The sequence below is a fragment of the Thermobia domestica genome, chromosome 3, assembly GCF_964235325.1.
Source record: "Thermobia domestica chromosome 3, izTheDome1.hap1.1, whole genome shotgun sequence".
Taxonomy (NCBI): Eukaryota; Metazoa; Arthropoda; class Insecta; order Zygentoma; family Lepismatidae; genus Thermobia; species Thermobia domestica.
In genome coordinates, this window is record NC_137456.1 from 67,055,741 (window position 1) to 67,070,169 (window position 14,429).

Genomic DNA, 14,429 nt, shown 5'->3' on the forward strand with positions numbered 1-14,429 from the left:
CAGGAAGATCGATTCGTATACGAGGGGGAATCGTAAAGTTTTAATTATCATAGTTAAAAAAAAATCAGAATACAGGAATTGTTGTGATTGGTAGTTTTTAACCCCTTCTACATAGTCACCACCCAGATTTACACATTTCTTCCGGGGTTCCTTCACTTTACGAATACCGTCATTGTAGAAGTCTGCACATTGTGCTTTAGACCACTTTTACACCTCATGAATGACGTCATCCGTGTTGCCAAAATGACGCCCATGCAACGGATTCTTCATTTGGTGAAACAAAAAGAAAGTCACTGGGTGCGAAGTTGGGAGAATAAGGCGGATGCTGCAATACCTGGAAGCCACACGCTCTTACTTTGTCGACAGCAACTTCATATGAATGAGCTGGTGCTTTTGAAAAGGTGTCAGCAAACAAGGAACCTAGTACGCAGATACCTTAGACACGTGAAGTTCGTCGTGGATAATTTTCCACACAACACCATAACCGAAATCAGTCTCATTCATAATCGTTTGGTTGATTACACGTCTGTCTTCGAGGATTAAACACTCCACTTTCTTCACAGTCTGCGCATAGTTCATCAGGAATAGTGTTCCAGGTGTTGGGTCGTCTGTAGGGGACATATGATCAGTTTGAAATTTCCATTTCCACTTTACAATGGTGTCATAAGACGGACAATCATCGCCATACACAGCCTCCACCTCGTCATGAATTTGTCTGACATTATTATCCTTCAAATGCAGGAACTTTATCTCACTGCGATTCTCAATCTTATCCATTTTGCACTTCGGTCATTTTTGGCACACCCTGTAAGATAGTATATAACTATCATTGGGAGCTAATTTCCTTAGCATCATGCACGTAAGAACCAAACATAACACGGACAAGATTTCATAATCATATCTTAATAACTTCCTCGTGATAATTAAAACTTCACGATACCCCCCTCGTCAGGCATGTAGCCAGGATTGCGTAATAGGGGGGGTCTGTGACGAAATACTGTAGTTGTCACACCAGGGATTCGATCATTCTAAACTATTTTACTGGCAACATATATTGGTTCGTTTAGCCAGGACTTCGTAATGGAGGAGGGGGTGAAATACTGTGGTTGCACACGAGGAGTTCGATCAACCTACACTATTTTACTGGCTACATATATTTCTTTGTTAGGACAATAAAATAAGAACATGTTAGTAAGTATTTTAATAACAAACTATGAAGAAATCTCGAGTAAAAGAATACTTTTAAAAAAGTATTGAAAAAGATATAATCTTCCGACGTCATTCGAACTTCGTTCTTCTTGGCTTCTTTCTTCTTTTTCTTATCTTCTTTTAATGCCGTCAAGGATAGCAACGAGATCTCTTTCGGCAGTAAAGACATCCTATAAAATGGATTAGTGTTGTCGCGAAATTGAAAATTTCTTTAACAAGTGTAACTGGAATTTATGTTGCCAGGCTCATATTATTGGTGATTGTGGGCATTTCTGAAGTTCTACCTAAGAGTCTACCTGATTGAACTGGATTATCGTTAGTCATTTGTAGTCCATAGGATTAGCATAGAGCTAGATGGAATTCGGAATGCTCTGTTAAAATATTATCAATTTTTAACTTGAGTCTCCCATCCGTTTCCATTTCCTGCACGCAAAGCTCCTCATAAGAAAGTGTAACCAAACGCTTGCTGTAGCTTTATATTTTTAACGCTGATTCTTTTGCTCGTTTCTTTTTGTTTCATCTTCCTTAACTTTTTAATTTCTGGTTTCAAAGGGGGAAGGGGTTCGGATTCCCCGGACCTATCCCTTGGCTACGTGCCTGCCCTCGTATGTCTCATCTGTAGACATTATTTTTCTTCGTTAAATGCTAATAATTTCTAGAATTCTACAAAATATATTTTCTGTTTCAGAATTGAGTTTTGTGTGTAACAAAAAGACGGAAAACGGCCGTCATTTTACTTCACCATATGAATATTTATTCAGTTTCTGTAAGTCAATATTTTTAAAGACATCCACCAAGACAGTACAATATAAGAACATATACAACATATATACATGCACTGTATGCTAAAGATATGCAATAGAAATAGGCCAACAGTTTAACGTAATAATCTAACAAATCAACAACAACAGTATAGTATGCAATCATCACAATATTACGTAAAATGTACTATAGCAGTTAAGAATATTTCTCACAACATTGAACTGTCTGTTATAACAATTTCCTTACACCCTGTGTGCACAATGTATAAATACGTGTGAAACGTAGACGGCACAAGGTCTATATATTATTAAAAGGCATCAGTGTGGAACGAATTATCGTATATATATATATATATATATATATATATATATATATATATATATATATATATATATATATATATATGGAAAAACTTCCGCAATATTAGCTATCTCCACTGATTTTTAAATGTGTAGTTTTTAAAATCTTGCAGTGTGAAAATTTTGTTTCCATGTTTATCACTATAAATAAAAATAACTCTTTTTCACTCTCAACAGTCATTTGTGTTTATATTCTGAAGATAAAGAATGGCAAGAATAAACCAATAGATACCTTTAAATACTACTGAATATAAATAAATGATACATAAATAGTATCTTCAGGCATTAATGTATTTTACTAACCCCATTATTTGTTGTTGTAGAACTCCCTCTTGGCTAAGCAGTTAGCGTTCACGCCTTTGTCGTTAGAGACCCGATTTCGATTCCTTGCGGGAGCTCAGGTGGTTCGGATTTCGCGTTAAGCTTTAGGTTTATCAATACGTCCCACACAGCATTGCTCTGAAAGGGACTCTAAACAGAACATCATTACATCATTTGTTGTTGTATACAGATCCTTCCTTTTCCGCCTTATAACCCTCCAGCATTTTATAACAGATTTTTTAAAATCTAATGCAGAGATCAGGCCCGTATCCAAGGGTGGTCTAGGGGGCGGGCCCCCCTAAATTTTTGCTGGTCCCCTAAAATTTTCACGGTAGTATTGCAAATGAACTATAATATGGTGATGAACTATAATATGGTTGGATCGCCCCCCCCTAACTTCAGCTGGCTTCCCCTACATTTATGGGCTGGCTACCGGCCTGGCAGGGATGCAAATAACCACTCGCCCATTCGCCCGAGGTGAGTGGTTCATCGGTGCGGGCGAGTATTTAATGTAATTCCGAAGATAACTAAATGATTTCTATTGTGGGATGTGAGCTAGTAGGTTTTTCCTTGGGCTAGTAAAATTTTGTTGCTTATTTGCGTCCCTGATCTAATGTTTTCTTTAGACAGAAAGGGAATTATCTTTCTGCCTAATCTTAACAAAAATGGATATTTAAATTTGATGAAGTTTTACTAGTTATTCTTTTCGCAATACTTGAAGTTACTTCCAGAGTCCTTTCATTCTTATATATCATTGCAGCGATTCTAAAATTAAATTAGCAATTGTGGACCACTATTATTTTACTTCCACTTTATGTAATACCAGTGGCGTATTTAGGATTTTGTTTCAGGTGGGGTTATGCACAATACGGGGAACCAGGAGGGCAATTACCCGCCTGTGTTTGAGAATTAAATTTATTTTAATTTATACATAAATTGAAGTTTTAATGGTAAGAATTGCAGCCTGGTGTGAATCATTATGTGATATGATACACACAAAAATTTAGCCGTGAATATAACCTTTTATTCTATTCATTTATGATGGAATTAACATAACCTTCTATTAAATGTTAGTCTATTCCAGTACGCTGACGACACAGCATTCCTACCCAACTGGAAGCACCATTCATCAGATTAATCATATTCTCCAACAAACCATACATTCTTTCTTCACCTGGTGTCAACATTGGCGTCTCAAAATCAATGCGGATAAGACTCAGGCAATTGTGTTTCTTCCTCTACGTACACACAGCCGCATCCACCGTAATCCCACAAGGCTCTGCCCCCAGGTCAATAATTCACCTATTTCCGCAAGCAAAACAGTGACATATCTCGGCATAACCTTCGATTCCTAGCTGAAATGGAATGCTCATCTTAAACGCATTACAGCCAAAGCTACAAACCGCCTCAACCTACTCCGCCGCCTCATAGGTACCACTTGGGGTCTCCAGGGAAATACTATCTTAAACAAATATAAAGTCTTCATGCGTCCTGTCCTGACGTATGAGTATACAGCTTGGGTCGATGCCCCGATTTCCTTTTACAAACGATTGTTCATTTTAGAACGCCATGCCCTACGTCTTGCTCACCGTATCAGGTTTCCTAGTCCTACTAGAGATCTGTATGCTCGGACCCCCTTCGCCAATCTTCTGTACCACCTCGAAGATTTGCGACTTCGCTATATGACGAAATGATTCCAGAATCACCATCCTATGCTGTTCGACACCATGCATCATGATGCTACATTTCGCAAGTTCTCTACACTCTTACGCCATACACCACTATCTATATTATTTACACTCTCCCGCCGAACAGTGCATTCCTACCAATCATCGAAGATTACGTCACAGACTTGAACTCAGCTTACATACTTCCATCACATGTCGCACAGTAATCCTTCCGTTCTAACAGGGCTCCCAATGTCTCCATTGCACCCAGAGCAGCCCCTGGACAAGAAGATAACCTGCATTCGTCCGGCTAACATTTCACTTGTGTTGTGTCGTCAATAGCACCTCACTCTCATCTCATCATATGCTCATCACATGATCCTCATTTTCTATAGTGTAGTTCATCAATGGTCTATATATTGATTTATATTGTAATAGTGGTACTTAAAACCATGCTAACTTTCCGTTCCTAATGATTATGCCCAAAAGTCCATAATGACCATTATTGTTTTGGATTTATTGAAATAAAGCTAAATAAATAAATAAGACCCTCTGTTAATCAACTACATGTACCCCAACATCCACATCTTCCTTCACTCCCTCATCCCGAATAAAGGGCGTAACCCTCGGGGCGAGCGCTAGCCTCGGTCAGCAAAAAAAAAAAGCGTTTATATTGTGCACTCATATTCAAATTTTGCACTAATCTTGTGTTTAGATATGTTTTCAACTCTTCTTTTGACAGTTGCTCATAGACCATGACCACATTCGTTAAACAAAAGTGTACTAAAATCTGTGCCAAAGAGAGGGCGTAACCCTCTAATGGGGTTGAAATATTGTTTGAAATAAAATGATGAATAAAGAATTTCACAAAATCCCTTACCCTTTACTATTACAAAAAATGTTTACATTGCTGTTGCAGCATTTTAATAGATAGATGGAACGACTATGAGATACAAATCTCACAAGCAAACTACGTAAGAATCTTGAATAGAAACATATTAACATGAGAGAAACTTATGACTCAGAAGGAGGAAAATGACAAAGAAATATTACCGTCAAAAATATAAGAAGACTTTAAAAATCTCGTGGTACATCAATGTGTCGCGATACAGCGGTTGAGAAACGCTTACTTAGACCACCACATTTGGTTTAAATCTTCCTCTTCTTCTGCTAAGCGCCGCGAACGACGCGGAAACGTTGCCACTCAATTAAGCAAGGTCTATCGGCGATTTGCAAAAGCAGCAACAAAAGTTGAATCGGATTAGTAATGAGAAAATCACTTGAAAAATTGAGAGAAAATAACAGTATAATTGAAGCAAAGTGTGGACTATAGGAGAACATAGACGCACCCACATACACCTGGAGTGAAACTACAAGCCCCCTTATACTTACGCCGAGAGCTGGAAAATGATAAAATTGCTTTCGGAGACCAGAGGAGTGATGGCAACCTGAAACATTATAAAATCCCATTTCCAGAGGCAAAAAATCCCATTTTGCATCTTAATTTCTCATGTTGTACTATTATTATTCTTAATAATAATAATAGGAATTATATTTCTGGGCTTTTGACTTCTATAGCCATTGTAGAATAGTAATAATAATAATAATAATAATAATAATAATAATAATAATAATAATAATAATAATAATAATAATAATAATAATAATAATAATAAAAAAAGAAGAAGAAGAAGAAGAAGTAGAAAATATGAAAATAAAACTTTGTATGTCGTGTGTTATTGTTTTCAATTTCTGGATGAATTATCAATAAAATTCAATTTCCACAATTATAAAATAGTTTTTAAATAACTATTTTCCTTAATGGAGAACAAGTATATTTTGATATTTCGTCAGAAATGCAGTATCTGCATCACATCTTTGTACCATCACCTTATAGCTGAGTCGAATAATACTACAAAAGATTTGTTCTCTATACATTTCTTGTGGAACGTTTCGAAATCAATTGTTTTCGCCCTTTGATATTTTACTTTTTTTCTTCCATTCGTTCATTGTTTTGTTTTCTTCTTTCTTCAAATACCAGAGCATCAAATTTCTTTTTTTGTTACTGATTTTTTAAGAATCACATATGATTATGTTACTCTTCATTATCACAGACTTCATCGATAACAATGAAGACTTCAGACTGAAAGTTAACAACACTGATACACTTATTGGTGACTCATTATGTCTACTTTTCGGTCATAGAGTTTTTTTTTTTTTTTTAAATGTGGATTATACATATAGTGAAAAATCCCATAGATGCTGTCAATTTCGTTTCGACGAAAATTCCGTTTATCCCATTCCGTATAATTAATATATATTAAAAAAAAAAAAACATGAAATGGGATTTTCACTACGGTTTGACAACACTGGACAAGAGCAGTATAATCCTTAACACTGCCAAAGAATAACCAAAACATTTTTAAAAAAAAGTACTCCATATCATAAAGAGAGTGCGCAAAAGCTTGTGAAACAATAAAAGGAAACAATATCGTACTGGAACTAATATTTCTTGTACGAAAAACTTCACTAGTCACTTACGTACTACTGCGGGGCACTAATTAATAATGATAATTTCGCTACACATACAGTATGAGCGGCTTGGGAAAAAATAATGATGAACAATATATTTTTCAAAATTTTCACATAAATTGCAAAAGCAAATTTAACATTCACATGCAATGCAATATACCAACACACACCAAACAAGATTTCCTGTCATCTGTGGACATTTTTCTGAATATTTCCTATATACACACTAGTCTGTGGTCCGATCTTAACCCATTCCAGCTAATAAATCAATTTCACTAGAAATGGCGCTTACCAGGCGCACACCCAGAAATTTTTGTTGGTCCAAGCTTTGGGGGCGAGAAGGGCGCCGAATTTCTTTGTAAATTTGGGGGGGCATTCAGATGCAGAAGGTATATATATATGAGGATTTTAAGACAAATTGCATTCAAATTATGCAAAATATTGTATATTCATAAATACAATACGGGGGCCCACATGAGCTTTGGAGGGGCCCGGGCCCCCTCGGCCCCCCAGAATCGGCGCCCTTGACTACCCCTATGTAGTATTGAACGGGTATTATTCTGCATCTGGAAGATGATAAGTAATTGTGAAATACTTCCACCTACATTTTCAGAAAAAAAAAGAACTATACAAAGGCGCCGATCCTGGGGGAAGGGGCCTGGGTCCCCAAAGCTCATGTGGCCCCCCGCATTGTATTTAGGAATATACAATATTTGGCATAATTTGAATTCAATTTGTCTTAAAATCCTCATATATGTCTTCTGCAACCAAACACACCTCTGAATGGACCCCTCCCCCCAAAGTTCCAGAGAAATCGTCTTGGAACTATAGTATGTTTATAAGAGAAAAAGTACAGATGAATTGTAAGATAAAATTTTCATGCTACATCAATCATTTCCCAAATATAGTTTTATTGAGAAAGTGTACAAATGTGTGTCGAGTAAGGAAGTTTTTATGGGAGGTCCGGACCCGCTGGACCCCCTCCCCGAGGGTACGCCCCTGGCGCTTACCATTATCACCTTCTGAGCTGCTCATACTATATTTGTGAACATTGATACAAATTTATATATCACTGATTGGACAGACTTGGTTAACTAAAAGAAGTTGTTATATTTATTGTATGTAGCACAAGAATGTATACACAACACACGAGTCAATACTTTAAGGAGGAAGGTGAGAAGAATGTGGGATGAAAACAAGTACTGAAAAGACAAAATCCAAACTGATTAGAATGGAAAGAAATGTTATAACTGTGTACTGAAAACTGAAGGAAAACAATGTTAATTCGAAGTTATAATGCCATAAACATATGACTTTACTACGTGTATCGAATTTCCATTCATACTCCGGAATGGTAATAAGAATGCTAATGTCGTTATAATTATAGATGTTCTAGGAACATTGATTCAAATGTGTATATCCTTGATTAGGCAGATTCAAATGTGTGTATCCTTGATTAGGTAGGATTGATTAGGCACAAGATAGTTGTTATTTTTTACCAGTGGCCTCATTTGTGCATTCAGAGGGGACAACTGAGTTTGAGTTTAAGCTCTTGAGGGAAATTCGGGTAAAAATAAATAAATAAATGTTATAGCTAAAAATAGGAAAGAAAGTTTACTTAATATACTAGTTCTCGTACACAAGTGTTAGTATATTAGAAAGCTTTGTTACATTACCTTATAGTGATAAAATTTTAATTCTCACTCGTATGACTTCTGTTAAGATGCACTACTGGAGTTCAATTAGTCTGAACATTGTACCTAATTTTTTTACCGTACAAACGATAAATAACACTGATATATAGTAGTTTGAACGCTATTGTAACGTAACTATTGCGCTACACTACTTATATTTATAATGGTTTCAATACTATGAGCATAAAAGCAGTCGGTTGATTTTGAAACGCCTAAAATTGACTAAAATAAATCGTGAATAAAAAATTAAAAAGCTTTTTGATTTGTATTATAAATATCTGCAGAAAGAAACTGTGAAATATATACTATGCGCAGGTACTATAGGTCTAAAAGAACGATATTCACTTTCCTTAAAACAAAAGGAAAAAAAGAAAAAAACAAACATAAGTAGCTCGTTTTGAAACGCGAAGTCTTACAAAGAACAAGACATTCATTAAGAAATTTTTGTTAGGGTGGGGTAAAGCCGAAAGATTTCAGAGGGTTCGTACCCCGTAGTTTTCCCGTAAACACGCCTCTGGTGCAGACAAAACAGAAGTATATTATTTGAAAACATGAAAATGAAATGAAATCTTTGAGTTTTACGTCCCACGGTTATGCCGGTTAGGCTAATGGAGACGGTGATGATGAGTGATGAATTAAATGGTGGAATGAAGAAAGTAGGAGGAAACGGGAGAACCCCGAGAAAACCCACGCACACGGTGTTTGTCCACCACAAAGTTCAATTGGCGGGGGCTGGGATCAAACCCGGGACCCCAAGCACCAGAGGTGAACGCTCTACCACTGAGCCACCGCGGCCCCCTATTTGAAAACAGTTATGAAGTTTTGCTGAAAACCAGTGGACCCATGGATGTGCCCCTGTAAAGGATCGAACAATATAATTACATGTTTCTTGAGTACTCATATGGTTGAGGATATAGAACTGCTATAATGAAGTAATCAAATCTCTAACTTTACATCCTATACTTATGCACTGTAGCAGGATGAAAGTGAGAGGAACGAGGAGAACGCCGTTCCTCCACTTCCAGAAAATATGTATGGCATCCCTTCACTTCCTAAAAAATTGCAATGGGCAAAGATAGGCGATGGGGGCGGCGTGGCGTCGTCATGCGTCTCCCTACCTTTTCAGATCCACTATACCCCTGCACTGTAGGCTAAAGGAGACTGAGTATCTCGTGAAATTGATACTCTTACCTGTATCTTAGCAAAAATTTATATATTTTAATATTAATATTAATGTTATTCCTAAACTTATTTATTTATTTAATTTTTATTTTGTTATCAATTCCAGTTGAAAGAGCAAGTCGAAGACATGGTGGCGTTGGCCAGTGTAGCGTTAGGCGCTGCTGTAGCTGAAGAGAAACTGGAGGAAGAGTTACTGGAGACGGGATTGGAAGCCGTGGCCAGCGACGAAGGCAACAAGAAGCGACAAGCAGAAGATCTGAAGCAGCTGCAGGCCGACGTTATCAGGGAAAGACGTAACATTGAATTCCTCACTAACATCATTGGAACTATCTTTGGTGGCAGCAGCGGTGGTGGAGGAGATGGCGGCGATGACGTAAGAACATAACCTTAGTTCACGTGCTATTTTTATATAAAATCCTCAAATTTTAAGCTGTAATGCATACATACGCACACACACACACACACACACACACACACATATATATATATATATATAGCGAGAGAGAGAGAGAGAGAGAAGGTTTCAAAACAACACAGACAACGTTTGGGTGGTGATTTCTAACACCAACATAAGATAAAAAGTACAGACCAATTTGGGTGCACAAATGCTTCCTTTCGGAGTTATAGGCTGCCAAAAAAATGAAAAACTGAACTGTAAAAGTTCATAGCTCCAAAACTATGTTACCCACCGTAGTCGGGTCAAGACTTCACTTACGAAATAATATGTGCGCTATCCAAAAGTACATGTTTCAGAATCCAATGGTACTCACGCAACAATTTTTATACAGGGAGTTTGGCTACGGGCATATAATTTGAAGCACTCACCAATTAGCAATATAAAATTGTTGCGGAAGTATCGCAGGATTCTGAAACATGGCTTATTGGATAGTGCACATACTAGTTCATAAATGAAATTGTTCTGTTTTTTGATGAATAAATGTTCACAAAACAACTTAATTATGATAAATGAATAAATGTTTATTTGCACTAACTACACAACAACTGAACACTTACAACTTACTGTTATATTGTTGTTTTGTACGAATTCCGGAGGACCGTCTTGTATGGATCTCTTGGTGCTCAACTTGCTGACACTCACACACACATACTGTCTTTTAAAAACAAAAGAGAAACGTTATGCAAATGTAATGGCAATGATACAAACTCACTATAAAAGTCTCTACATTCTCCCCTCTCTTGATTGAACCAAGTCAATCAACTTACACATAATCCACATTATCACTTTTAGGTAAAGGTACAATTTTAGTAATTGGTCTCTTAACAGTCTCTGTTTTACACTTTACACTCACTACTCTCACTAGTCCATATGAATCGCTTTGGTTGCTAAGCACACGAATATTGCAACATACGCCTTTGTGACTTTACGACATCTAGTTCCTTGCTTAATCATTAGGGGACCGGAGAAATCCACCCCTACGTGAATAAAAGCTCGAGCTGGCTGTACTCGTGCTGATGGTAATTGACCCATGAGTTGTTCTGAGGCTGACGCTTTCAATTTAAAACAAACTAGACACTGATGAATGATAGATCGAACGACTTGTTTAGCTCGTGGGATCCAATATTTTTGCCTCAATGATGAAATCAATAACTGCGGTCCAGCATGTAACAATCTTCTATGTTCCGCTTCAATTATCAATTTGGTGAGATGCTCTTTAGGTGGTAAGATGATCTGATGTCGGCTATCATACGGTAAGTCGGAGTTTTTTAGTCGTTCTCCCACTCGTAGCAACTGTTCATTATCTATAAATGGATACAAAGATTTAAGTTCACTTTGGGATGAAACTTGGCCTGATGAAGCTAAGTCCTTGAATTCTTGCGAATAACTGATCTGTTGAAATAACTTAATGCATTGTTGTAAAGTATCACCAATTTCAGTAGTGGAAATAGTTCCTACTTTCTTCTCGTTGTGATTTTTACAATTGTAAATAAAACGACGACACAAACAAATAACTCGCAATAGTTTCCACAATGATGAAAATTTCTCCAGACAGCTTATGTCACCTTCATAACTGGCTAAAGATATGGTCGTTACTTTCCTTTCTTCTGGAACATCTTCGTCTACCACTTCTGATTGTTCGGGCCATGCAGATGATTCAAGCCATGCGGGTCCATGCCACCAAATATCTGCTTCCTTCAACTGTTTCGGATCCATTCCCCGTGTAATAATGTCGGCTGGATTGTCCATTGACGACACATGATGCCACTGGTTGACTGATGTGATCTCCTGTATCTCTGCAACCCGGTTTGCCACGAATTCCTTCCATCTGGCAGCTGGAGATGATATCCATGCAAGCACTATTTTTGAATCCGTCCAGAAGTAAGTACTATCCACTGAAATGTTTAATATCGGAATTATTTTTCGATACAGCCTGCTCAAAAGTACTGCCGCACAAAGTTCAAGTCTTGGTAACGTTACCTTTTTAATAGGAGCTATTCTCGATTTAGAACCCAAAAGTTTAACAGTAGTTTTGCCTGAAATGTCCACAGTTTTAACATAAATGCAACAGCCGTACGCAAGTTGACTGCTGTCAGCAAACCCATGTATCTCGACATGAACATAATTCTTCAATACTACACATCTATCAATTTGTATTTCGTTAACACTTGGAAGATGATGACACAGGTCTAACCATTGCTGATAGAGCTCTGATGGTATTTGATCATCCCAACTGATCTTATGGATCCACATTTGTTGTAAGAAAATCTTGAACGGAGTAACTACAGGGCTTATAAGTCCTAAAGGATCAAATATTTTTGCTATTGTCGAAGTCACTTGACGTTTGGTTGGTATGTTGGTCGTGAGACATTCTTTAACTGACTTGTTGGTGATGAGAAGCTTATCTGATGCAGGATTCCACGATAAACCCAATGTTGAAACACCTGATTCGGACTCAAATTCAAACGGTAAGTTAATTTCCCTATGTTCTTCTGGCACTGCTTCCAACAATGCTGGCTCGTTCGAACACCATTTTCTTAAAGTAAACCCACCGCTTTGCAATAATTGAATAAGTTCTTTCTGAAGCTTTAACGCCTGTTCGACATTATGGCATCCTGAGCTTACATCATCCATATAAAAATCACGTTCCAATACTATTGCTGCTCGAGGATATTTACTTCTTTCTTCTTCCGCTAACCTTCGAAGACACGCTGTCGCCAAATATGGTGATGATGCTTCACCATATGTGACCCGCTGCAACTCATAAATCTTGACTGGTTCCACTGATGAATATCTCCACAGAATTCTTTGAACTCCAATGTCATCTTCATGAACTTTAATCATTCGATACATTGACTGAATATCCGCCGTAAAAGCAATAGGAAAGGTTCGAAATCTCGTGACGATTGAATGTAAATCTTGCTGGATTGTTGGTCCTGTCATAAGTATGTCGTTTAATGAAACCCCCGTTGAAGTCTTTGCAGAAGCGTCGAAAACTACTCTTAGCTTTGTTGTGGTACTGGATGGTTTCAATACTGCATGATGTGGCAGATAACATTTCATACCATTATCTTCATGTTCTTCTTTCACTGGTTTCATATGATCTAATTCTTCATATTCCCTCATAAAGTTACAGTACTGCTCGTTAATTTCTGGACACTGCTGCAACCGTCTTTCTAGCTGGTAATATCTACGAAGAGCTAAATTATATGATTCTCCTAATGGTTTATGGTTTGGCTTAATTGGCAGACGTACAACGAATCGACCACTGCTATCTCTGGTAGTGTTTTCCTCAAAGTGTCGTTCACATTGCCTTTCTTCTTGAGTCATGACTGTTGAATGTATAGTTTCGAGCTTCCAAAATGTCTGTAACTGTCTATCAAGGTTACTTTCTTGCACAAAAAATGACACTTGGGGTATACTAGAATCTCTTGTTGTAGGCACTTTACCCGCCAAAATGTACCCAAATTCAGTCTCTTGTACTACTGGATAATTCCCTGGTCTAGTCAGTTTATGTGATCGCAAAATGTCCAAAAACACTTCCGCGCCTAACAAAATATCAATAGTATCTGGTTGGTGAAAGTTAGGATCTGCATACACTATGTCTGTCGGCAAGTTCCAATCAGCATGATCTATTGGCCTACTTGGAATGTTATCTGTTATTTTGAGCAAAACTAAACAGTTTACATCAATTGCAAATTCACGAATTCTTGATTCTATATGTACATCTACACAATGCTTTGTTTCACTAATCACACTATTAATACCTTGAATTGGAACTCGGTGTTTATTTTTAGGTAGACGCAACCTTTGAACTAAATCTTCAGTTACAAAATTACTTTGACTGGCAGAATCTAATAATACTCTACATGGATGTAATTTACCATTTGCATCTCGTACATTTACTATAGCAGTAGATAACATAACAGTAACATTTGGTTTTCCCTTGAAAATGCAATAAGAACCTTGTGTTATATTTTCCCTATTCGTATTAGAATGACTCGAAACATTTCTTGATTGTGAATTAGCAACACTGGTTTTCTCATCTGATTTTGACATTACGTCATAATGCAGCAAGGTATTATGCCTTTTGGAGCATCGTTTACAGCCACCTGATCTGCACGTCTTTACCTTACATTCTTTTTTGAGACAGTTGAAACACAATAAATTATCTCGAACATAGTCTTGTCTTTCTTTTACTTCAGCGTTTAAAAATGCAGGACATTTAAACAGCTGATGTATTAGG

At 37.2% G+C, this 14,429-nt stretch overlaps 1 protein-coding gene across 2 annotated transcripts in view; it reads left to right on the top strand.

Annotated features, from left to right (window-relative positions):
• The window catches only part of LOC145680466 (uncharacterized), a 112,235-nt gene that overhangs the window by 34,958 nt on the left and 62,848 nt on the right, over positions 1-14,429 (top strand). For both annotated transcript variants that reach the window (XM_081751030.1, XM_081751031.1), the window contains exon 3: positions 9,833-10,099. In XM_081751030.1, the coding sequence (XP_081607156.1) occupies positions 9,833-10,099 (267 nt within the window). The remainder of the gene's footprint in view (positions 1-9,832; positions 10,100-14,429) is intronic.